This window comes from Sminthopsis crassicaudata, chromosome 1, assembly GCF_048593235.1.
Source record: "Sminthopsis crassicaudata isolate SCR6 chromosome 1, ASM4859323v1, whole genome shotgun sequence".
NCBI classification, from domain to species: domain Eukaryota; kingdom Metazoa; phylum Chordata; class Mammalia; order Dasyuromorphia; family Dasyuridae; genus Sminthopsis; species Sminthopsis crassicaudata.
Genome location: NC_133617.1, coordinates 191348744 through 191376514, shown reverse-complemented (window position 1 = coordinate 191376514; position 27771 = coordinate 191348744). Strand labels below are relative to the sequence as shown.

At 32.9% G+C, this 27771-nt stretch overlaps 1 protein-coding gene and 1 pseudogene across 4 annotated transcripts in view; one reads left to right on the top strand and one right to left on the bottom strand.

Annotated features, from left to right (window-relative positions):
* The window catches only part of CTDP1 (CTD phosphatase subunit 1), a 141253-nt gene that overhangs the window by 53774 nt on the left and 59708 nt on the right, over nucleotides 1-27771 (top strand). For 3 of the 4 annotated variants that reach the window (XM_074273432.1, XM_074273424.1, XM_074273448.1), the window contains exon 11: nucleotides 21439-21604. In XM_074273432.1, the coding sequence (XP_074129533.1) occupies nucleotides 21439-21604 (166 nt within the window). Of the gene's footprint in view, nucleotides 1-10058; nucleotides 11255-21438; nucleotides 21605-27771 lie in introns of those variants that run through there. The other variant, XM_074273441.1, reaches the window with a different exon arrangement.
* On the bottom strand, nucleotides 500-1574 carry LOC141553512 (14-3-3 protein zeta/delta pseudogene; annotated as a pseudogene).

The window sequence follows — 27771 nt, the reverse complement described above, 5'->3', positions numbered from 1 at the left end:
TAATGTCTTTGCCTGTGGTTTTATTGGGAAGACTTCTAATTTATCCCCACTACAGTTATTGCTTGCTCTTAGTTTTGAATAGATATTTCTTATTACTTAATTGGGAATCGCCCTTATCCAGAGTAAATTAACTGGGTTAAAATTTTTGTCTTAAGGAACACTTTTGCAACTGCAATCATAAAGGTGTACATGTTGAGATTGTGTATTCTACAGATACACATGGAATCACATGTAATATGTATGGGACATCTGTTTCTACCACAGCCATGAGTGCTCCAGCCCTAAAGTACCCACAATAACTACACCTGTGTCTGGAACCAATTATCCCTTTACACCCCCCACCCCCCCCCCAACACACACACCATGACAGGCCAATATGTAGGCAGTTTTCTTTGCTTAGACATGGAAGCTGTTTTAACGTTGGCCTTGTGAAATCACAATGTACCAAAAGTACTATGCCAAACATGTAAAATGTTATAAAAATTCCATATCCCCATATTGGCTACCTCAGATGAAAACAGATAATTCCCCAAATGTTAACTGGCTCTACTCCCCTAATATTAAACATAAAAACCACCTGGGAAATATAGAAATCCAAATAGAAGGAACATAAACCTGTCATAAATCGAAAACAAAAACTATTTGTGGGACATCATGGATGAAAAATGGTCTACTTTGTAAATTTTAGAATGAGGCAGACAAAAGTTGGAAGGCTGGTTAATTCTCCCCTCCTTCTCCTGCTTCAACTTCATCTCCTTGAGTGTCCAATGTCCACAAATATCAAGTTGTCTCTTAGTAATTGCATTATTAGTGTGCTGTCTTTGTATGATTCTTCATTTAATGTATCAAGTTCGGCAATGGCTTCATCAAAAGCTGTCTGCAAGAGAACAGGCTTTCTCTGGAGAGTTCAGGATCTCATAATAGAACACAGAGCAATTCAAGGACAGACCCAATCTTATGGGATGCATTGGTTGCATCTTCTTTTTGCTGATTATAAATGTTTCTTGATATGCTTGTTGTGACTGATCTACTATTCCTTTCTTACCATCATCAGCAACAACCTCAGCCAAATAACGGTAGTAGTCTCCTTTCATTTTCAAATAGAAAACTTTGCTTTCTGCTTGTGAAGCATTAGGAATCAAGAACTTTTCCAGTAGAGCCAGTACATTGTTGCAGATATCTCTTAGTTCTGTTTCAATTTCTCTCTGTATTCTCAGGCCATCTGCCGGTTTTTCTCAGCATCTTCCGTCTTTTGTTCAATATTTGAAACAACCCTCCAAGATGACTTTCGAGCCCCTACGACATTTTTATAAGCAACAGAGAGAAGATTCCTCTCCTCATTGGATAATTCAGCTCCTTGCTCAGTTACAAACTTCATGCAGGCTGCCATGCCAGCATATCTCTCAGCCTGCTCAGCCAATTTGGCCTTCTGCACCAGCTCATTTTTATCCATGACTGAATGTTCTGCCGGATACCTCAGAGCAGGGGTGTAGGTGCAGATCTGCCCCAGTGGTTTCCTCCCTAGAATCCAGTGGGGCCAGTGGTCCCTTCGGGAATGGGGGGAGGGCAGGCTGGGTCCCCCTCCTGCCACTGCAGCGCCCTCCCATGAATCTATCTACTGGTTTTAAGGGATCTGTGAAGTTGTGTAATTTCCTGTTATATATTGCCTAAAGTGGTGGTGGGTTTTTTTTGTTTGTTTGTTTGTTTTTTTTTTTAGCCTTCAAGTAGTTGATGATTCTTAAATTGTCTCTTTCTGTCAATTTTCTATGTTAGTTTTTTGCTATTAAAAAAACTTCACATTTTTTATTTTTCAGTCTTTTTACTTTTAATGTTTCTCTTGGAATCCTTAGATTTTATTTATCAGTTCTAATTTTTAGGGTGTTGTTTTCTTGGGCAGGATTTTGGATCTTTTTTTTTTTTTTTTTTTTGAGCTATTAATTCCATTTCCTAGTCTTTCTTCTGTACCTCTCATTTCTTATCTAATTTTTCCTTAACACTTACATATATTTTCATTTGCACATTTTTTTTCATTTCACTTTTAATAGTATTTTATTTTTCCAAATACATATATAGTTTTCAGCATTCACCTTGGCAAAAACTTGTATTCTTAATTTTTCTCCTTCTCTCTCCCTTTCTGCTTCCCCAAAACAGCAATCTGATATAGATTAAATATTTAAACATTCTTTTTTTTTTTTTTTTTTTTTTAAATTTTGAGTTCTAAATTGTCTTCCTCTAGTGTTTTCCCCATCCATTGAAAAGGTATGTATATTAATAATACATGTTAAGTCATACAAAATACATTTTTGTATTAGGAATATTGCAAAAAAAAAATAAATAAAAGAAAAAGCAAGAAATAAAAAGAAAGTGAAAAGAATGTTTTGGTTTGTATTCAAGAGTTTATTGTTTTTTTCTCTTGAGGTAGGTAGCGTTTTTCTTCAAGAGTCCTTTGAAATTGTCCTAGATCATTGTTTTGGTCAGAATAGCTAAATCTTTCATTGTTGGTCATTGTTAGAAGATTGCTGTAACTGTATAAAATGTTCAAATAGTTCTGCTCATTTGCTTTGCATTGATTCATATAAGACTTCCAAGGTTTTCTTAAACCATCCTGCTTATCATTTCTTATTCCATCACAATCATGCACCACAATTTGTTCAGCCATCCCCAGTTCATGGGCAGTCCCTCAATTTCCAATTCTTTGCCACCATAGAAAGGAGTATATTAATATTTTTGTACATTGAGATCCTTTTTCTCTTTGATTTCTTTGGTATTGCTGGGTCAAAGGGTTTTATAACCTTTTGGGCCTAGTTCAAATTGTTCTTCAAAATGGTTGTATCATTTACAGCTCTACCAAAAAATTCATTAGTGTACTTATTTTTCTACAACTTCTAGCGTTTGTCATTTTCCTTTTCTGTCATGTTAAGCAGTCTGATGATGTGAGGTAGTACTTCAGTAGTTTTAATTTGCATTTCTCTATTAATAATGGGGCAACTGGGTGGCAGGAGCTAGAATGCCAAGCCTGAAGTCAGGAAAACTCATCTTCCTGAATTCAAATCTGGCTTCAGACAGTAAAATGTGTGAATCCTGAAAAATTTGAGATGGAAAAGGAAATGGCAAACTGCTACTCCAGAATCTTTGTCCCCCAAAAAACCCCAGTGTGGTCACAAAAAATCAGACACAGATGAAAACAACAGAACAACAAAAGTTTAAATTTAGATTTAGAGCATTTTTTTCACATGATTATTAATAGCTTTGCTTTCTTCTTTTAGAAACTACCTGTTTATATTCTTTGACTGTATATCAGTTGGGGAATGGCCCTTAATTTTACAAATTTGGCTCAATTCCCTATATATTTGAAAAATGAGTCCTTTATCAAAGAAACTTGCTGTCAAATTTTTTCCTCAGTTTCCTTCTTTCCTTCTAATTTTGGCTGAATTTGTTTTGTTTTGCAAAACCTTTTTCTTTACGTGTAATCAGAATTTTCCAGTTTGCTTCCTGTGATCCTCTCTGTATCTTCTTTATTCATCTCATTTCATTTATGAAAACATTTAAAAATTTTTGCTTTGATACTTCTAAGAATTCTTGTTGGACTTGTGTCCAAGATGCATTTTTCTTTAAGATACTGCTTATATCTGTTTTTGAGTCATTCTTCTGAATTTTGTATCTTTGCCTTTCCTGTCATCATAATATTTCTCTATAATATGATTCTTTTTTGTTACCATATTCTTTCAGCCTGTTTTATTTTGAACTATAGTGTTGTGATTTGCACACTTTTAGGGAAACTGTCCTGGGTTTCTAACCTCTTATGTCTTGTTGCTGCTATCACAGTACCTTTCAGTGCCCCCAGAATGATGTGATCTGGATCAAAATCTGCTTAATGTCCACCTGATCTGAGCTCTGCAACTTCATGACCCAGGCTTATGTCTGTTGGGTTATTCCAATAGATTGCTACTAGACTCAGCCACTCTTAGTCTGCTGGCCCAGTGTTACTAAACTCTTGGCTCTCTCTGGTCTGGGACTTTTACTCTGGTCATTCAGCCTATACTTAGGAATAGAAGTCAGAACCAAGTCTTCACTCTGGTTTTGGCATCAGAGCCACATATTGACTATTTCTGGACATGTTCTTTGCTTGTTGTAGGTCCAGTGATCACTTCTCCACTCCTTTTTCATATCTCTCCCTCAGTCTGAAATGGAACTGGATGCATTGTACATGGCACCCTCTTGGGCAGACTTAGCCTCAGTGTTCTCACATCTCTAGGTCATGGGCTAGAAAAGTGACTCTGTCAGACTTTTTTTTGGACTTCTCTAGCAGAATTCTGTCTGGTGTAGTTTCTAGATATTCGTGGAAAAGCTTTGAGGCTCTATATCTTCATGCTATTCTATTATCTTGACTTTGCCTTCTCTCATTTTAATAAACTGCATTTCAAGAAGGGTATTAATAACACAAAAAAATGGCCTTTTGGATAGAATGCTAAACTTTGATTCTGTTATCTCTAGAGTGATGATGATATCTATTTAGTGAGCCCTAGTCTCTTTTGAACTTTAATAATTACTTAGTCATTTTTTGATATCTTGAACATTATTTCCTATAGGTTTTAAATTTAACATATCCAAATCCAAATTCATCATCTTTATTTCTGAGCCTCCCATTTTCTGAACTTAAAAAGTACTATTGATGGTATTACCATCCTTCCAGGCTTGCAATTTTGGTATCACATTTGATTCTTTGCTGTCACTCTCCTTACTTGATCAATATATATCAATATATCAATATATTTCCAAACCTACCTTTACTAAACATCTTTCTGTAATGTCTGGGCTAGCTTTCTGCAGAACCTCCAGATGGGCCTTGGTCTCAGCAGGATAGTCACCATGAGGATAGTCGGGAATAGTGTCTTAAAGTCTTTACTTATCTTTTTCACAGTCTGTTCATTCTGTGCCCATTTCTCTCAGCCTTAAATACCCTATTACAATTACATCATTACAGCATACTGAGTATGTGTGAACTAGAGAACCATTATATCACCATAGTAAGTATTAAGTATATGTAAACTTCTGACTTGGTTGCTCTGTTTTCACTTGACCTTGGAATTATCGATATATCGGCTATAATATTATCCCTGGATATAATATAATATAATATAATAATAATATAATATATATAAAATAATATTATATATAATATAATATAATGGGATTTAATATAATATAATCCCTGGGATTTTCAGATCTATTTCATGAAATAATCGATAGATTCTTTCAGTTTCTACTTCGCCCTCTAATTCTGTGATATCTGGACAGTTTTTCTTTTTAATTTCTTGAAATATTTAATTCTTGTCTTTTTTTTTTTTATCAGTGCTTCCCCCCCACCCCCCTCCAATAATTCTTAATCTATATAATCCTTTATCTATTTTCAGGTTGGTTTGTTTTCCTTATACATTCACATTTTCTTTGTTTTTTTTTTTTTTTTTTTTTTTTTTTTTTTTTTTTTTTTTTTTGTTATCTCATGAACAATTAATTTCAATTTCAGCAATTCTATTTTTTTGCTGTTTTTAATAGTATTTTATATTTCCATTGTTGCCATATTGTACAAGAAAAATCAGACCAAAAGGTAAAAAAATGGGAAAGAAAAAAAACAAACAAGCAAACAGAAGGTGAACATTCTATACTTTGATCCATATTTAAAGTCTGTATAATTCTCTTTTTCATTGAATGCATATGACATTTTCCATTCCAAGTCTATTAGAAAGCAATTCTGTTTTTTATTGAGGTTTTTGTACTTTTCCACCAAGATGTTAATTTTCTTTTCATAATTTTCTTTCATTACTCTTATTTTTACTATTATTTCTCTTCCAGCACTCATATTTGACTTATTTTTTTCCTCTCTTTTTAAGTTCTTCTAGAAATTCATATTGAGTTTGTGTACAATTTACATTTTTCTTTGAGGTTTTACTTTTAAGTGTTTTTAAATTATTGTCTTCTTTTTTTAAAATTAATTTTATAATAACTTTTTTTTTGACAGTACATATGCATAGGTAATTTTTTTTTTTTAAACAAACATTATCCCTTGTACTCCCTTCTGTTCCAAATTTTTCCCCTCCTTCCCTCCACCCCCTCCCCTAGATGGCAGGCATTCCCATACATATTAAATATCTTATAGTATATCCTAGGTACAAGATATATGTGCAGAACCGAATTTTGTTGTTGCTGTTGCAAAGGAAGAATTATATTTGCAAGGCAAAAATAATCTGGGAAGAAAAACAAAAAACAAAAAATGCTCACAGTTTACACTCATTTCCCAGTGTTGCTTTTCTGGGTGTAGCTGATTCTGTCCATCATTGATCAATTGGAATTGGATTAGATCTTCTCTATGTTGAAGATATCCACTTCCATCAGAATACATCCTCGTACAGTATCATTGTTAAAGTGTATAATGATCTCCTAGTTCTGCTCGTTTCACTCAGCATCAGTTGATGTAAGTGTCTCCAAGCCTCTCTGTATTCCTCCTGTTGGTCATTTCTTACAGAACAATAATATTCCATAACATTCATATACCATAATTTACCCAACCATTCTCCAATGGATGGACATCCATTCATTTTCCAGTTTCTAACCACTACAAAAAGATCTGCCACAAACATTTTGGCACATACAGGTCCCTTTCCCTTCTTTAGTATTTCCTTGGAATATAAGCCCAGTAGTAGCACTGCTGGGTCAAAGGCACATTTTGATAACTTTTTGGGCATAATTCCAGATTGCTCTCCAGAATGTTTGGATCCATTCACAACTCTACCAACAATGCATCAGTGTCCCAGTTTTCCCACAGCCCCTCCAACCTTCATCATTATTCCTGTCATCTTAGCCAATCTGAAAGGTGTGTAGTGGTATCTCAGAGTTGTCTTAATTTACATTTCTCTGATCAATAGTTATTTGGAACACTCATTCATATGAGTGGAAATAGTTTTAATTTCATCATCTGAAAGTTGTCTGTTCATATCTTTTGACCATTTATCAATTGGAGAATGGCTTGATTTCTTATAAATTAAAGTCAATTCTCTGTATATTTTGGAGATGAGGCCTTTATCAGAACCTTTAACTGTACAAATGTTTTCCCAATTTGTCACTTCCCTTCTAATCTTGTTTGCATAAGTTTTGTTTGTGCAAAAACTTTTTAATTTGATGTAATCAAAAATTTTTTATTTTGTGATCAATAATGATCTCTAGTTTTCCTTTGGACACAAATTCCTTCCTCCTCCACAAGTCTGAGAAGTAAACTATCCTATGTTCCTCTAATTTATTTATGATCTTGTTCTTTATGTCTAAATCTTGGACCCATTTTGATCTTATCTTAGTATGTGGTGTTAAATGTGGGTCCATGCCTAGTTTCTGCCATACATCTTCAGTTTTCCCTAAATTGTTGTCTTCTTGTAGACTTATATCTTCAGCTGCCCTGTCATCCTAGATACTTTATGGGGACTGGTTCTTTTTTTGTTGTTTGCTCCTTTCCCAACTAGTTTCTTGACTTTGATCTTCATATTAGAGTTGTACTCCATTCCTTCTGTGAGGAAGATGGCTTCTATACCTCAGTCCTGAGGGCCTATAGATTTTAAATGCTTCCAAGATAATGTAATCTGAGAAGAAGTTTACTCACTTTCCTCTTGTTCGAAACTCTATTCCTCATTCAAGTAAGGCCATTCCTCTGTAACCACTCCTCTCCTTTGGAATTTTCTCCCAAAACTGGGTAACAGGTTACAAAGCTATCAAATGGCATCAGATCCTACCTATGCTCAGTGTTAGCATAGGTGCCCTGTGGAATCTTTCTGACCATCTGTTAAATTGGGCATGTCCAGTACTTCCACTGCTGCAGCCTCTAATAACATTAGTAGATGCCACTTCTGCTACAATCAGATCACTATACTTTCAGCCAGCTTCTATATCAATATCTGCAGTATATTCTATCAGTGGTTGTTTTGTAGGAGGGGTTTTAAGAGATGTAAGGCAGTCATGACTCTAGTCCATCATCTTGAATCCATCCTCCAATGACCCCATTTCTGTTTGAGTTTTACACTATTATTATAGAAGACCTATAAGAAAGTTTTTGTTTTTTTAAACAGGAGAAATACATGAACAGAGCCCATGCCTTAGGAAGGTTCCTCTAGCAATGGTGTGTAGATTATATTAGAAGGGGTAGTTATTTGAGTATAGGGAGAGGATTTAGAAGTCATTAAATCAGAAAAAGAAAATAGCAAGTCTAAATTGAACAGCATAAAGTCTTCCAAATGACAATGTTTCATATATTTGAATTTCTAGTACTTATTTCTCTCTTCTCAGACATATTTTGTAGAGATCATAGTGTAATAGTAACCATTAGATTTAGGGTGAGGATGTAAGCAGTCATGAACAAGTCAATCTTTTGAGTTTGTTTCCTCATCCTCATCTATGAAATGAGAATGTTAGACTAGATCACAAAATTCCTTTACCAGTCTAAATTCTGTGTTCTGATTTGTCAATGTCTGTGGGCTCCAAAACATAATACAATGTGATTTGATGAACACAGATTACAGTGTAAGAATGACTTTTCAGTCTTAAGATTTTGTGGTCTTTTCAACAGCAATCACATTGTTGGCTCATTGAGTGCTGAGTCTAAAGCAAGTGTACGATATTAGAACTGAAAAATAAGTTTTGCATTTAGATTCAGAATATCATTTGTACAAGTACAGGACAGAAAGAAATGTGTTCCTGTTAAAAATGTTCCCTGATAAGGTTGATGATGATAAAGTCAATATCATTGTGATGTTGTAGGGAACACAGAAACAATATTATCTCTCTTCTCAGAGATTCTACCATCTAGGAGTACATGAGGAAATGGAAAATAAAGTAAGATAATATTATAAGTAATTGCCAAATTGTGAGAAAGGCAAAAACTACAGCTCAGAGGAGAGGCAAATTCTTGAGGATTGAAGTAATTAGGGAAGATTTTATATTGGAGGTGAGCCCTGGAGGAATTGGTCATAACAAGTAGTAAGAAAAGGGATCTCTTCATAAGAGAATGAGATTAGGTGATTGAATTAGAGTGGAGGCTAGCTACATGGTTCATGATAGAATATAAAATCTATTAGATTGGGGTCATATGGAAGATCATGAAAATACGTCTCATATGTATTATGAGAGTAGTCCAATTTTCTTGGAGCAAAACGAAATAGTATACATCATGCTTTACTTAGTTTGCACAGCACTTTATAAAGATCCTTTGAGGAAGATAGTGAAAGAATAATCCTCATTTTAACTGTCTCTGAGAAAAATTAAATGATTTATCCATTAGTAAATATCTTGAGGTGGAATTTGATAGGTGGTTTCCCAATTCCAAATCTGATGCCATTCACTATGTCATGCCACTTCTGAGTTAATGCTGGAAAGCTGGGGAGGACATACCACAATTCAGAATTTATGTAATATGATGCAGTAGCCACTAAAGGATTTTTAAAATAAAGTAATGACATCAGAGCAGTGCATTAAGAAGATGACTTAGGCAGCAAAACGAAGAGTGGATTGGAAAGGTGACAGAATTATTCATGTCAGAGGATATTAGTATAGATATTATCACATTATAAACGTTACTACTACAAAAAAAAAACCAAAACAAAACATTCCCAGAACATTTGGGAGATCCTTACAGACTCTTAAAAGACCACATTTATGGTATTTCCTAGCCAGTATATTGCTAGAACCATGGTAAATATGTGATTTCTTAAAAGTAGAATTTGGAAGGTCAAGTATCATTTATTTGTTTATTGACAAAGGAACACAAAGGGGACTCAATAATATATGTGTGTTTTTAGAAACAGAAAGATTACTCTCACTTTATATTGCAAAGATAAAATATTTTTAGATATGATCATGAGCAGATGTAATTTGTATATGTAGTAGGTTATAAGTTTCTAAGAAGAAAATGAAAATTTTGTTGACTAGTCTTATTATTGTTTCTAGATTTTAAAATCACACTAGTGATATGTTTTTTATTTTTTTCTTGTCAATTTATGTCCTGCTGTGCCTCATCCTAGCATGTGACATTGTGTCCTCAAAGGATATGCCAGTGGAGCTCAAGTCTATTAAAAAGTGGAATGGATTTGACTATAGCCTTAGAAATGGACTTCATTATCACCTTCCAAACATCACCCTAGCTTAGTTTGGAGAAGTTTGTTTACAGAAGGTTGATTACCTGGAGATAAATTCTTTCAGCTGTAGCAGTTCATGAAAAATAGGCTTAAGGCTTTCACATCTGATCAGTGCAGTGACCATCCCTGACTTGAGAAGACTGATGATGAAGCATGCTTTGGCACTCTTGCCAGTGAGGATGCAGATCAAAGGTGCTGAATGAGACATGCTTTCAAACATGGCTACTGAATCAATGCATTTTTCTAGGTGACACAGGATAAAATGCTGGGCTTGGCGTCAGAAAGACTCATCTTTCTAAGTTCAAATCAGGCCTCAGAAACTTACCTTAAGTCAGTAATCCCATTTGCCTCAGTTTCTTCATCTGTCAAATGAGCAGGAGAAGGAAATGACAGTCCATTCCAATGTCTTTGACAAGAAAGCATAAAATGTATTCACAAAGAGTCAAACACAATTGAAAAATGACTGAACAGCAGAACAGGTAATTACGGAAATGAAAAGAAAAAGAATGCTTCTATCAGTGAAACATTTAAATATGAAGTAAAGTAGTATTATGAAGTAAAAATTTCAAAAGGGAACAGATTGCAATTTCATTGTTACTTGGTTAAATTTTATACATACATACGTAAACATAAATTTGTTATATTTTTAAAGATTATATAAGAAATTATAAATGTCTGTTTTATGTTTAATCTTTTTCTTTATACATTGAAATGTTTTTGGTTAAGTTCATAATAAAGAATTTTTAAGAAAATTTTAAAAGTCTAAAGCTTAGGTGGTAAGCTATGTTATTAGAGGGAACAACGACTTGTGGATCTTTGAGAATTTTCCCTGATAATTGATTTTTTTTTTTTTTTTTAAGTTTAGATCTTGAGCTTTATTCTATATTTTATATTTTGAGTAATAGGAACTTAGTAGCCATTTTAGACCATTACATATCTGTTAAATGGAAGATTTGTGAAATTTAGTTTCTGATTTGTTATTCTTATAGTACTATATTTTGTCATTTTAAAGCATTTGGAAGATCTGGATGATATGTATGGTTTAGATGAATTTTTAAAAATAAATCTTATTATTTATACTATTTTGAATATAAAGCTACAAGTTTTTTAATTTATTCTTTTTTCTTTAGTCAAAATCAAGTGCAAAACCCAGTCATTGTCAGAAAACTTATGGAAAACATACAGTTTTAATTTTTAAAAAAAGCATTTGAATCACTCAGCTGTACTTGGAAATAACTGGCATTAAACTATAGAATTACAAAGATACGTGAGAGAAAGTAATTAAATGTTGTCTGAAAACAGACTTGCAGATGGTATGCTGAACTTGAATAAAGTAAAAAATAAGACACTATATTCAACTTGGATAGCACTAATAATACAGCAGCAGATAACAGCAGATTTGTTCCAAAATGTGTATAATTTACATGTGAAAAACAGTATAGTTCCAAGTGGTATGCTATAAAGAGACAAATGTTTCAGTTTATTGGAAGTTTCTTGTTAGAAAAATTTGTACAATTACAGCTGAAATTCACATGAGGAGTTTGACATTTGCTATAAATTTCATCTTTTTAATTTGCAAGTTTAATTTACATCAAAGTGCATCATTTACTGGTTTTAAAATTATTACTGTTTTTAGTGATATGTTCACTTGAATTATTACTCTACTGTGGTGGAGAATAGTCAAACAGTCAAACAACAAGCCATTTATTAAGTGCTCCCTCTAGACCAGGAATTGTGCTATTTTCACATTAATGTGGTTCATTGTTTGCAACATGACAGAATAGAATAGAAAGAGTTGAGGATCAGACTCAGAAGTCCCTACGCTCTCTTATCTGTCTCATGGAAATACTACTATTTTCAGCCCATAGGACTGAAGGAAAAGAGGTGGTGTTCTGTTCTATATGTTTTAATTCCTACAACTGAAGGAAAAGAAGTAGTGTTTTGTTCTACATGTTTTAATTCCTACTACTGGCAAAACTAAATACAAGAGTAGCATGACCTTAATTTCCAATTATTTGACAAGTTACCTTTACAACATTTTTTTTTTAATGTTTCTCTCAGATTATAGACTTTTATGATATAATAGTGGTCATTTTTGTGCAGGTTTTGAATTCATTCTGATTTCATTCTTGACGTATAAGGACAAAAAATATTTTATGTGTAGTTGGTGTTTTCTGATGTATGTTTCAGTGGAGCATGATCATATCAAGTTTGGAAATTTTATTTACCATAGTTTCCATCTGCTCTTTCTTGTCCTTTGCTTTATGCACTCAAGTTATAATGATAAGCCCCATTTTAATGACTAAAATTACCTTTGAACAATAATAAAGTTGGTTCTTGCTTATGATTGTTATCAATTTGTCTGTATTTTTCTTTATGATAATCCAAAGTTCCTAATTTAACTCATGACAAATGGTAAGAGAATTCTACCTGCTAGAAAATTATATTGGATAGAAATGTTAAATAAATGTAGAGAAGTGTTTGAAACAAGTGGATTTAGGAGGAATTTGAAGAAAAATAATTCATTGTAATACCCAGATTACTTGTTTCTCTATAGTTTGAGTAGTTTCCATTTATTTTTTCTCTTTGATGATGGAAATGCTCTGTAAGTTTCTATTATAATATTGTTACTTTTAGTGAAGTACAGGGGATTAAAGCTAATGCAGTAAAATTGTTGCTTGATCACATTCCATCTTGCTTTCACTTCATCCAAGGTGGTTTTATATATAAACCGATCAAATTGGTGATGCACTTTATTTTTAAAAAATTATTTATTTCATTAAATATTTTCCAATTACATGGCAAAACATTTTAACAATCATTTTAAATATTTTTGAGTTCCAATTTACAAAATAGCCTTCTAGCCTTCCCCCCAACCCTTTTACCCTACCCTATTAAGAAGGCAAGCATTTTGATTTCTGTTATACATTTATGAGCATAGGAAACATTTCCTTATTAGTCATATTGTTTAAAAAAAATACACAAACGAAATAAAACAATACAAAGAAAGAAAAAAAAAAAAGATGCTTCAGTCTGCATTCATAGTTCATCAGTTCTCTCCTTAGAGATGGATAGCATTTTTCATCCGGGGTCCTTTGGAACGGTCTTGGATCATTGTCTTGAGTGATAGCTAATTCTTTTGCAGTTTATCATTCTTACAATAGTATTATTACTGCATATAATATTCTCCTAGTTCTGATCACTTCACTTTGCATCAGTTTGTAATAAGTCTTCCTGGGTTTCTCTGAAATTATCATGCTTGTCATTTCTTATAGCACAATAGTAATCAATAGCAATCATATAATTTGTTCAGTCATTCCTCAGTTGATGGATAGCCCCTAATTTTCAATTTCTTTGCTACCATAAAAATAGCTGGTGTCAATATTTTTGTACAAATGAGTTCTTTTCTCTTTTCTTTGATTTCTTTGAGATACAAAACCAATAGTGGTATTTCTGACTATGCATAGTTTCATAGCCCTTTGTGTATCGTTCTAAATTGTTCTACAGAATGGGTAGATTGTACCCAATTCCACCAACAGTGCATTATTTCCTCATATCTCTGCCAGCATTTGTCATTTTCTTTTTCTGTCAAATCAGCCAATTTACTAAGTGTGGAATGCTACCTCAGAATTGTTTTAATTTGCATTTCTTTAATCAGTGCTTTTTAAAGGAATGAAAATTGTTTGTTTATTTTGTTTTCCACCAATAGAGTTATTCTATGAGTTAGGTATTAATGTATTCGTTACTTATGACAAATAGCAGTTAAAGTTGTTAAAGTAAATTAAAATAAAAAACTGAAGTAATTAGATTTTATATTAAATGTAGAACTTCCTTTCACTAGTAAACATGTCTTCTATTTTCAGAAAGGAGAAGATGATTTCTAACAGCTAGGAATTGATGTTTATTGCTCCAAAGAATTCAGATCATGCTTAACAAAATATTGTTTCTTGGATTTCTTGAAGGGTGCTTTGAGATCCTATTATTTTTTATTCTTTTGTAGCTGACCACATCTAAATAAACATAAAATGTTTTATTTCTAAAGATTTTGTAGTTCAGAAAGCAAAAGTGAATGTTTCTTAGAAAAATTATTTTATAAAATGATAACTGGAAGGTTATGATGGCTTTTCAAGCAAAGCTCCTGACTAAATTCCATGTTATAGTTATTCTCAAGGCTAAAGTTTTTTTTATTTGTTTGTTTGTTTGTTTTTTAATACTTAAGTGTTTGTATTCTATTCAAGTGGACTTGTGTCACATTAAATTACCAAAATATCTAACTAGCCCATCACATACCTCACTCTAATAATTCTCTTCCTTGCCATACCATTATTGATTATTACAAATACCATTGGACAAAAATCTGGCTTGTTATGCAAAGTTAGAAATATGATCAATTTCATGATTATTTAGAAAATGATTATTTACCAAATAGCATTTGTTGAAGATTCTGATTTAAAATATTTGACTTTGTCAGAAGACTACACAGAAGTGATGGATCTAATCAAGCTTCAAAAATCTTTATGCTATGTGAAATTTTTCTTTATTCATTGTGCAAGTTTTATTTTGAATTTGTGTTAACTGACTCTAATCTAAAGTTTACTTTAATACTCTTGTTGAGGGGGGGAAAAGTGGTTGCTAATCAGAGGAACAAACTGGACAGAATTTTAAGGGAAATGTTTAGCTTCTTAAAGGTACAAACTACTTTATTTTCAAGCAGTTTACATTTTGAAGTATGAAGACAGACCTGTATTCACATTAGTACATTGCATTAAGGTAGAAATTATATTCTGTATACTTAGTTTAGCAGTATGTGTATGGAAAGCAATAAAAACTACTCCTCTTTAATTCTTCAATTTCAACTTTATTTAGAAAGTTCTCTGGTAATTAAAGTTTTGTGTATGATCATGTCTCTCTGATTCAGTTTTCCTATGTGCATGTTTACGCAGTGATTTGTAATTACAAGTAGAAATATAGTACAAAAAAAATTAATACTGCAGGACACTCGGGAGTATTCTAATTAGGCAGCTAATATCTTGACCAAATTCCATGGTTTAATTTTTCTCAAGGCTAAAAGTTTTCCCAATTTAAATATGTTACACATGTAATGGTTTGTATTCTAGAGAGCAACTTAAAAGTAAAAACAAACCTCATTTAGAGGAAAGGAGTTATCAGAAAAATTCTGAAGCAGCAAAATGTGTAGAAAATATTACTTCATATTGTTATTATATTATACAATTATATATTATTAATGTATCATTTTAGAGAGTGGCTTTCAAGAAACTTTTTGTTTTCTTTTTCTGAGGCTGGGGTTAAGTGACTTGCCCAGGGTCACACAGCTAGGAAGTGTTAAGTGTCTGAGACCAGATTTGAACTTAGGTCCTCCTGAATTCAGGGCTGGTGCTCTATCCACTGCACTACAAAGCTGCCTTTCAAAAAACTATTTTTAACAAAAACTGTGACAGTTTCCAGCATATTGTAAAATTGGTGTCTATAAATCATGTAAAGATATGGGTATTTTGAATATATCTTTTGAGTACAAAATTGGTTGGAATGGGCCTAATCAAACTTGTATCTCTAATATCATTTAATTATTAGAAAATGAGCTTAGACCAACTTTAGAGATTTTTGGAACTTGTATCAGTAATTTCTAAAATGTTAGTATGAATGTTAGTTCATATGGAAGCATATGACTCTTAAATATTGCAATTAATTATAGGCTAATTTTTAAATGAGGTAATAGGAAAAACAACACAGGAGGAAGAAAACGAAGCCTTTCAGGTTTTTCTGCTTGTTGGCTACATAGGATGAGTACATAGTTGGCAAAGACTTTAGCTTTTCTGAGAAATAATAATTATTATTATAAATTTATCAACAAAAATGTTTTGATATACAAAGAAAAAAATAAAGCTTTAAATGAAACCTTGAATTTCTATTACATACAATTTTTTTCCTAGTAAATTTATTTTCATACACATTGCTTTATGAATCGGGTTGGGAGAGATCAAAAAAAAAAAAAAGTGTGAACTTAGCATGTGTTGTTTTACATTCAATCTCTTTAGTTCTTTTTCTGAACGCAGATGGCATTTTCTATCCAAAGTCTACTGGGATTGCTTCAGATCTCTGAACCACTGAGAAAAACCAAGTTTTTCATATTGATTATCATACATTCTTGCTATTATTGTGTACAATGTATTCCTGGTTCTACTTGCTTCACTCTGCATCAGTTCATGTAAATCTTTCTAGGCCTTTCTAAAATCAGCTTGTTTATTGTTTTTTATAGAACAATAATATTTCATTATTTTTATATACCACAACTTGTTCAGCCATTCCCCAATTTATGGGCATCTACTCATTTTCCAATTCTTTGCTACCACAAAAAGAACTGCTATAAATATTTTTACACATGTGGGTCCTTTTCCCTCCTTTATGACTTTCTTAGATACAGATCCAGTAATGGCACTGCTGAGCAAAGGTTATACACCCTTTGATAGTCCTTTGGGCATAGTTCCAGATTGTTCTCCAGAATGGTTGGATCATTTCACAACTCCAATGCATTAGTGTCCCAGTTTCCCCACAACCCCTGCAACATTTATCATTATCTTTTCCTGTCATCTTAGCCAATCTGAGAGGTGTGAGATGTTATCTCAGAATTGCTTTAGTTTGCATTTTTCTAATCAGTAGTGATTTAGAGCATTTTTTCATATGCCTTAGGTTGGTTTTTATTTCATCATCTGAAAATTGTCTGTTCGTATCCTTTGACCATTTATCAATTGGGGAATGATTGTGTTCTTATAAATTTGACACAGTTCTTTATATACCTTAGAAATGAGACCTTTATCAGAAACACCAGCTGTAAAGATTTTTTCCCAGCTTTGTGCTTCTCTTTTAATCTTGTTTCTGTTGATTTTGTTTGCGCAAAACCTTTTTAATTTAAAGTTGTCCATTTTGCCTTTCATAATTTTCTTTAGTTCTTCTTCATAAATTCATCCCTTCTCCAAAGATCTGATAGGTAATTATCCCCTGTTCTCCTTATTTTTTATGTTAACATCCTTTATGCTGAAATCATGTACCCATTTTGACCTTATTTTAGTATGGGATGTGAGATGTAGGTATATGCTAAGTTCCTAACATTATTTAACAGTTTGAGGGTTTATCAAATTCTAGATTACTTCAGACCTTGATTATGTTGTGTCTATCTAATCTATTCCACTGATCCTCCACTCCTGTTACATACATTTTAAAAGAATTCAATAATTTAGCATTGAAACAAAATTGCTATTTTTTTTTTCATTCTTCCCTTCCTACCTTTTCTCCTTTTTGTGAACCCTCTACTGTAACAGATAAGTAAAGTCAATCAAAACAAATCATGCCTTGAGCCAGTGGTTTCTAGATTATCCAAATAGGGATGCCTAACTCAAAGGGTTGTTGTAAAAATCAAGAGTTGTGAAAGTGTTTTGGACAAGATTATTTTCAGTGCCTCACAAGTTTTTTGTTTTTGTTTTTCCAATTTGTTTATGTAATTTTCTTTGTATTTTTACTTCTTCTGTTGGTCCTGAACCATCCTAGAACTCATCTAGGTTGGCTTATCCTTCACTTTTTATTATTATAAGAGCAGAAGTATCCTATACTTCCCCCAGGATTTCTTGATTGCTTTCACGGTTTTGATGAAGTGGTAGTCAATAACTTCATTCCTTTCAGTGAGATAAAGGACTGACTCCCAAGTCTTATCAATTACTCTAACACTACCTTCTAAGACTTTGTAGTTTTTACCGTCTGCCATGCCTCTGTGCCCTATAGTGCTTTGTGTGTATTTCTTTCACACTCTCACTCTCTCTCTCCTGACCTATTTATGTAACTTTAGAATTTCTTAGCTTTTAATAATTAATGTGCAACAAGAAAATGGTATTTACACACATATATTGTATCTAGGTTATATTGTAACACATGTAAAATGTATGGGATTACCTGTCATCGGGGGGAGGGAGTGGAGGGAAGGAGGGGATAATTTGGAAAAATGAATTAAAAAAAAAAAAAAGAATTTCTTAGCTTTGCCATCTGCCCCATCATTGAACTCCTAGGACTTTCATGCTTCTCTATATGACCTTATATGCTGTCTCCCCCAATTAAGAATATGAGTTCATTGAGAGCAGTCTCATTTTTTCTATTTGTATCCAGGGCTTGGAACATAAAAGTGCTTAATAACTGCTTGTGTTTCCATTCAATTCCCTTGATTGTTACTATAGAGCAATGGTGTCAAACTCCAGTAAAAGAAGGGATACTAATCCATTCATAAGGATGCCTCCCTATAGGTGCACATTAATTTAAAATTTTAATATTATTTGTATTTTTGTATTTGTATATTTATTGTTATTTTCCAATTGCATTTTAATCTACTTGGACTTTTTCTAGTCACAGTCAACTCCTTTTAAACTAAGTTTTTACATTAGCCTGGGTATAGAGCTATTTAAAATAGGCATACAAATCAAACATTTACTGATAATAAATCTTAATTTCACAACTAAGACCCTAGATGGGGTAGCAACCCATAGTTAGGAAGCTTTGGTCTATGTGATAATCATATCTAAAAGTTTCCCTCCTCTATTTGGCTTGTCAGGTAGCTAAACACTAGACTTGTTTCTAGAGCTCAGCAGCTTTGTGATTTTGGACAAGACTTTTCACCTCCCAAAGCTTCTGTTTTCTCATCTCTGAGACAGGACTTAATTATTACCGGGGCTATCTTCTTTATAAAGTTGTCTTGGGGCTCAATTGAGACAGTTTATATGAGCACAAAACTCCTTGTATCTTGTGATAGTAGAAAGCTTTTGTAGAATATGATTCAATTATATAGGAGATTTCCAAAGCCTTAGAGCTTGATCCTTTTTTTTTTTTTTTTAATCACCCATCACTTTATTTGCTGTTATTTTCATTAGTCAAAAATCAAGTTTTACATTTTATTCATGAAGAAAGTAATTTTAATAATAGTCATATGATTAGAACTTACATTTTAAATATAAATTCTACTAATTACAGATTCTAGGAAAAGATCATCTTTCTATACATTTCCCTTTTATCTAAGACAGCAGAAGAGAAATGTATAAGCTGTCTATAGAATGATTGCATGTAAATAGAAAAAATACTTCCATACTTGCAGCCCAGATGGCTTCAATATTGCTTCCAAATCCCTACCAATACCCACAACATAACACACACACACACACACACACACACACACACACACAATCACAATGTAGAAACAGGGATGACAAGTATTTTCTTCAGGAATTATGAAATTGGAGATATAGAAAGAAATGAAATTTCTTACAGACTCAAATAAGTGGAGAATCAAGAGTGTACTATATAGAGTGTAGTATTGTGAAAACCCCAAATGAAGACAAGTCTTTAGAATGCATTCATTCTGTGTTTATTTGAACTTAGTAGAAGAAACCCCAGTAAAAGGACTCCTTAAACCAAATTCCACTTTCATGGCTGAAGAGAGAAGGATCAAGGGTTACTGACTGGAGGACACAAAGAACTTAGGTAGAACTAAAAAGTGGTTTATTTTATAAAGAGAAATATTGATTAGCCAGATCATTTTTTGAAGTTTATACAAGACAAAGAATAAATTTTTTAAATGTTTCATAAACAGGTTGTTAAGAGTAGAGAAGAGAAATAAAAGAGCAGAAGAACTTGAAAAAAATCTATAGATTCTTGGTGAATTATCAGTGCTCAGTATAATATCTGGCACATAGTAGGTGCTTGATGTTTTATTCGTTGATCACCTAGTTCTACTTCCATCTTCAGAGTTCTTGTTTCTTCAGCAGTTAACTACTAGTCATAGTTCTTTAATTGTTTTCATCCAAATATTCAGTTTGCTCTAGATGGGAAGTTATTCCCTTGTCAAGAAAACTGTCAACTGAATGGTATCTTTTAAATTGTGTACTTTCCACAGACTGGGTTGGAGAACAACTTCTTATCCCATAATTCTGGGCAAATATAAATATGGTACATCATAAACCCATTTGACTTAAGCTAGTGTTAGAGAAATTCTGCTAGTTAAGATAATTAAGATTCTTTACTGATTCCTGCTACTGTGAGTGGTATTTTATTAACTGTTTGAAAGGTAGTAGATCAAGGGAACAGCTAGGTGGCCCAATGGATAGAGTATGATGGTGAAGTCAGGAAGATTCATCTTTCTATGTTCATATCTGGCCACAGACCTTGAATAGCTGTGGGGGACTGGGCAAGTCACCTAATCCTATTTGCCTCATTTTTCTCATCTGTAAAATGAGCTGCAAAAGGAAATGGCAAATCCAGTTTCTATCAAAAAAAACTCCCAATGGGGTCATAGAGTCAGACAAGACTGAAAAATAACTGAACAACAATTAAGTAGATCATACATATGCTCATTTTTCTGTATCAACTTATGTTTAGTTTCCTGTCATGAATTACTTGGACTTCAGAGTGATTTCTTTTCCTTTTTTTTTTTTTTAAAGCCATTATTGGCATTACAAATAAGAATGAATATTACTTAATTCTATGCCACATCCATCAAGTAGCATTTTGATGGTTTAACATCCCTAGAATAGCCAGGAAGCAAATAGATTACTAAACTGAAAATAGAAGTGTTCCCCCCTGATATTACTGGTTAATAGTGGGTGGCTGCTAAAAATTCGGGATTTTCTATTTTAAGGTAGATCACCTAACATTTATTATTTTCAAACTGAGTTGACTTGCTGCTGCTTCTTTAAACTCGTGATGTAGGGGAAAAACAATGTAAAATAAATGCCCTTTGACTTAAACAAAAGCAAACATCAAAAAAAATTATTTTGTTGGATCATTTATTCTATAGGGATTTGGGGGTAATCTAGTACAGTTTTATTTTACAGAGGAAACCTGGAGAGGTTAAGTGATTTGCCCAAAGTCATACAAATGATGAGTGGCAGAGATAGAATTTAAATATTGATCCTAGCCTTCATCACTGTTTTGTGTTTTTTTTTTTTAATTGTGTGATTTTTTAAAAATAAGATTTGTTTTAGTAGGATTTCTTGAATCCTTCTGAGTACATATGATTGCAAATAAATAATAAAGGGAAAGTAATCAAAGGGCAGAGTATTTTGAAACCTTATGGATTTTTTGTTACACTAAATTATTTCACTATGTTGGTATTTCTCTTATTTGTGAATTCCCAAGAGTCAAAAATCTGATTCATTGCTGAAATGATGCACTTCAAACTATTTTTCCTCATATGGGACCTGTGAAATTTTTTCAGAGTTGTTCAACCACATCAACCACAGATGTTTGGTGAAGAATTGCCAACAAGTCAAGATGAAGATGAGCAGCCTGGTCCATCCAGAAGAAAGCGACAGCCAAGTATGTCTGAGACAATGCCGCTATACACACTTTGTAAAGAGGATTTAGAAAGTATGGATAAAGAGGTGAGCCATGACCAAATGCCAGGAATCTAAAGAGATGGTTTTAGGAATATAAATCCAGAAGTGCTGGCTGTTGATGACAGTGGTCATAATTGATAACCACTTTTATTTCTTTGTATTTATTGTCTTTTTCCAGCTGACTTTTATTTCTCTATATTTTGGTAATTGCATATCAGTAGCAAAATTGAAATACTACTGTATTTATATTATTAGTGTTATATTTGCATGTTTCTTTACATTAGAACTTCTGGCATCATGAAATGCTTGAAATTAGATACATGAAACTTCGGTGATATTGGCATATGATATCATGTATACATTTTGTGATAGGTATTATTTCCCATTATGTTCTATTTTTAACTGCATTGTACATATGCAATATAATATATATACATATATATTAGATTAATATATATATATTAGATTAATTAATAGATTAAATTTTATCAGTTTGAATTCTGGAATGCTTTTAACTGAATTTAGATTTTATTAATTGGAGTAATACCTGAATATTTTTGAAAAAAATTATAATATGCATATTTACAAGACATGTATTTTTCAAGTAGACAAGTTTTGTTTATTTAGGGATTTATGGATCTCTTGCAGTAATTTCCCAGACCAAGTTGGCAAACTCTTAATATAATATAAGAGCTCTTTTATTTCTATCATTATGTGCTTCTGTATAATAACAATATGTAGATTTATAACACCTATTTAAGGTTAATAAGCAATTCTGGTTAAAGAGAAACTTCTTTGATTCCTTAATTCATGAATGTCCTTCAGAAACTCTTAATTTAACCAACGAAATTAATTAAGTTCTTTGTATATTGAGGAAAAAATTATGTAAAAATTAGATTGAGAATAATAGGCCATGCTAATGAAAAATAACATTTTTATTTTTAACCCTACCAGAAACTGCATATTCTTTTGTCTTATATATACTAAAATTTATAAAATAATTTTAGAATCAACCTACTTTCAGAATTGTTATATTTACTGTTATGTCTCCTCTAATTTAATTACTCTTGATTTATAAAATCAAATATTTATTTAGAACATACTGTATATTTGAGGATATAACGAAAAAATAAAGAATACAATGCAAACACAAAAGTGAAACAATCCCTCTCTCTATTCTATATTCTGTTGGGAGTAACACGTATCCATGTAAGTAAATAGAAAATCATTTTGGAGGAAGGGCATTGATAATTGGCATCAGGAGGGACTTCATGCAGAAACTAGTGCAAGAGCATTCTGGGTGGTGGAGGAGAGAGAAAGGAGTCCATTTCAGAAAAGGGAGATGGCAGTGCAAGGACATGGAGATAGAAGATAATGACATGTGTAGGGATAAAACCAGTGTGGCTAGCCCATAAGATATGAAAAGTAAGACTAATGTATGATGAGGTTTGAAAGATTCATTGAGGTCATATTATGAAGTCAAATGGTGGAGCTTTTATTTTATCTTAGAGGAAATAGGGAGCTATTAGAGTTTATTGAATAGAATTAAATAAACTAAAGGCTAACATCTTACTTAGATATCTGAGTAAAGCTTTTATGATGATTAATATTTTTCTTGCTTTCTCAATGTTATTTTTTCTTTGAATAATTTTCCTTTATTAATTTTGTACTTTGTAATGTCATGGAACAATATGGCCTGATTGCAGTTTACAAGTCAGTAAATAGCTAGCTTACATTGGCTGTATGTTTTAGGCCAAAGCAGAAGAGAAATATTCTTTGACATAGAGAAAAGGATATCTTCCTGAGGCAAGTGGACTTTTGAATAAGTGTCATTTCCTATACTTTATATACAGAAAACACATGGTCATGATGGCTTCACAATTATGAAATCACTGGGCAATTTGGGAAGCAGACATTTTATTATGTTTTTAGGGAAGGGACAACAGAAATCTTCTAATTTGGTAGATTTATTCTTGTTTCTCAAGGGAAATGCCTCACTTCTGATATAGTTTATCAACATAATTTATATTTTATAATTATTTTCATTATATTCAAATTTGCAAAATAATGCCGGTAACAGACTACTTTGAAGATGGCCATATTTACTGTTGTGCCCATTCTTAATTACTATTAATTACTGTGTATACACATAATCAACAAATATTCAGTATTTATGTTTTGGAGAATGCATTGCAAAAATTCAGTACAAATGAAAAAATGAAACAAACTTTGCTCTGCAGTTTTGTTTTGTTATCCTTTACTTTAGTAGTACTAATTAGCATATAGTTGATTGAATTTATGAACAGTCTTTCTAAACTCATAAATCTAGGGAACAGTTCACTTTTGAGAATATACTCAGTATCCATGGAAAGCAGTTCTTACCATCGGGCAGGCAGCCTGCTTATTGAAGTTAATCTTGACTGTTTCAAAAACAACTTTTAAAGAAGCTACTGTACCTTAGAAAGAAACATCAAAGCATTTTTTGTAAGGCTTATTAAGAAATATTACAAAGGATATTAAAAGGCTTGAACTTGTCAGAAGCAAGCTAAGAAGCTAAATGTAGTTCTGATAGATTATTAAAGAAATATATTAAACAAGCAGAACTTTACCCAAAAGTTGGGTTTCATAACAATTTCCATACTAATAAGCAAAAAATTAATTCAATTCCGAAAAGGGCTTGGTCTTTCACTAACTCTTAATTTACTGGGCAAAAATTCCTACTTGAATGACACCTGAAATTGTGAGACAGATTTTTACAACCTGTATCAGAACCAGCAAAGCTTATGCATAATACTTCCTCAAATTACATTTGGAGTATTGTGTTTAGTCAGGGCCCCACTTTTTATGAAAGATATTGACAAGCTTGGATACATACAGATAAAAGGCGAATAAGATGACATGGAGACTTGAAGGCATACCTCTCACATTAGGAAGTTTAATTTGGCAGGTTGTTAAGTTATAAGGCCAGTACTTCATTTGAAGCCAGAATTTATAGTGAGATCAGTGGGTATATATATGTTTAAAGGAGGTTGACTTCAGCTCAATAATTTAACAAAGTGGACCAGTCATAAAATTTTTCATTATATTCAAATTTGCAAAATAATGGTAGTAACAGACTACTTTGAAGATGACTACATTTACTGTTGTGCCCATTCTTAATTACTATTAATGCGCAAAAGTGAGATAGATCTAAGTTCTAGATCAAATGTAATGAAATAAGAAATGGGCATTCTAAATAATTTTTATTTTAGGTAATATTAGTTGATTATTATCATTCATGTGTCATTCACAAACATTTGTCTCAAACAGCTAAGAAAACATCTTCCTGAATGCCACATTCTTTCACTTAGGCCTGAGAAGAATGAGATGTTACTAAAATTAATGACCCAATTCTTCCTACTATTGGAATAAATGCGCATGTTTGTTGGCTTATGAAATAAATGTTTGAAGATGACAAACTCATCTATTCTAGAGATGTGACATTAAATATAACTTTACTGCCCATTCAAATAATTGAGTTCATTATAATTAGTGCTTTTGAAAGGAAGAATACTAGTTGTGTTCAGTACAGGGATGACTGGATTTTTTTTAGAGAATGTTATAGATATCTATCAACAATGTGCTGGGCTTGGAAAAATAGGTTAGATTATGAAGACTTTTTGAATATTGAAATTGTGGAGCATGTTTTCAGTTTGCTGTGACCTAGCATACCATCTAGATCAGCTCATGTCATTTTATCAACAGCAGAAATATACAATTTCTCATTTAAATACTAATGTTTTGCTTAGTTATTTTTGATTCTTTAGTGAAGTCTTTCTTCATTTTTCTGAAACTAGTTTCATCAAAATCATTTAAAAGTTAGTAGTTTTACTACATGTGTAGCCCATTCAGTTCAACATATTTTTAAAAGTCTATCAATAAACATTTATTTATGTGATGAATAAAAAGTCTGAGAGACAGAATTTGGGGGTTATTAATCATCATTTCATTAATTAGGTTAGCAAATAATCATTAAGTTGATGGTCAGTGATCTTTCCCCATAACCAAAGATTAAACCATGGAGATCCCAGAATACGTTGGAAAAGGAGGTGCCCCTGACAGGTGAAAATCTACCTTCTTTGATGAATGAGTTGATGGGCTTGGAGCTCCTCTTACTGAGAATGTAATTTGATGATGAGATTCAGCTGCTTCTAAGCTATCAGGCTTTTAAAATCCATCTCCTCCCAGCTTATTTAAATTGAACTGTGAGGTTGACTCTAATGCTAATATATCAACACTTCATTTAGATTCTATTTTCTTTACACTTTGATCCAGACTTAAACTCTCCTAGTCCTGGAGGATTAGGTCTAATTCATGGTTAGCCCTATCCTTCAGAAACTGACTGTTCTTATTATCCCTTTATATATCCCTAAATGAGGAAATAGAAAAGAAAAAACATCAACCCTAATTTGGTTATCAATAATAGAAAAACAATCATTTGAGGGATTGGGTAAGGCTTCTTGCAGAAGCTGGAATTTTAGTTGAGATTTTAAGAAAGCCAGAGGGAAATCAGTAATCAGAGTGAAGGAAGGGAAGGTATAGAAAACAGAGAAAATGCCCAGAGCCAAGAAATGAAGTGTCTTGTTCCTGAAACAGCTGGAAAGACCAGTGTCACTGGATCAAAGAGTATATATTGAGGAATTAGGTTTAAAAAGACTGGAAAGCTAGGAGGGAGCTAGATTATGCAAGACTTTGGATGCTGGCATAATTTGTATTTACTCTTAGAAGTAAGTAGTAGGAAGATATTGGAGTTTGAGTAAAAGAGGAAGAAGGATCTGCATTTTAGGAAAATCTTTTTAGTGACTGGATAGAGGATGAATTGGAGTAAGGAGAGATTTAAGGCAGGCAGACTCACTAGCAGAAGAGTGTTACAGTAATTCAGGTAAATATTAATGGTGGCAGTGTCAGAGAAGGGGACATACTGGAGAAGTGTAACAAAGATGAAATCTTGGCTATGATAACAGATTGGATATGGGAGTTCAGTGGGAAAGGACGTTCAATAAGTAAGAATTACCAGGAGACTGGACTTCTCTTGTCATAAAAGCAGATGAAATCAAAATAGTATCAGGGAACTTTGTTGGTCTAAGAATTTATAAAACAAGGATTTTCTCCTCTCAGGGGAGGTAACCTTTCAGCCATTGTGATTGGCACTAACAAGGCTTTGCTGAAGTCTTGATACTTTAGAACTTTGAAACATTTAGCACCCAAACTTCCTACACCTGTCTGAGTGGGCAACAGCATCTTGTTTTTCTGCCCCCTGCAAATAGTTGCCCACGCAGGAACTTACTTAAAAAGGTCCTGCTGGGATCTATTCCAAAGAAATGAGAGATCGTGAAGAATCCTAGATATCTCCTAGGAAAGACTAGAAGGATGATGTTGCCCTCTACAGCAATAAAGAAGGTAAAAAGCAGGGAGGGTTTAGGGAAGAAATAATAATGAGTTCTGTTTTAAATATTGAGTTTAGGATGTCTAAGGGACATTTAGTTCATCATGTCTGAAAGGTAATTTGAGATGTAAAATTGGAGGTCAGCAGAGAGGCTAGGGTCCTGATAGATTTGAGAATCATCTTCATAGACATGGTAATTAAGTCTATGGGAACTGATGAAATCGCCAAGTAGTGTACTATAGAATATATATAGAAGTAATCTCATTGGTTCATAAGGTCAAAGACTGAAGTCAAAACCCTAGAGACATATGATATAAACCTTTATTTTATAGATGAGGAAAGAGAGATTATAGCTAAAATTTTGACTTTAAGTGACAGAGACATGGGTCTCAGATCCCATTATACCAATATAAGTTCTTTGTCTTAAGCTGTGCAATACTTCTCTTTGTCCTTCCATAAATCCTCTGTAGAGTATCCTCCCATCATGCTTGGAGACCTTCCTCTAGGTATTTTGTTGTTGTTTGTCTTTCGATTTTAAAGAGGACCATGACATCAGGAAGGTGATATCATCACATGCAGGTGATTTGGATTTAAATGAGGGAGGGATGTACAAAGTTATCTCCCTCACTTTCTCCTCCAGAGCCATCTGGGTCCAATGGCTCAATATTAATCAGAATAACTGGAAATGGCTCTGGATGCTATGCTATAATTTGAAGTGAGGTTTAGGTTTAGGGTTGGGGAGGTTAGCAATGGGAGGTATGAAATAAAATAACATTCCTCAACTTGC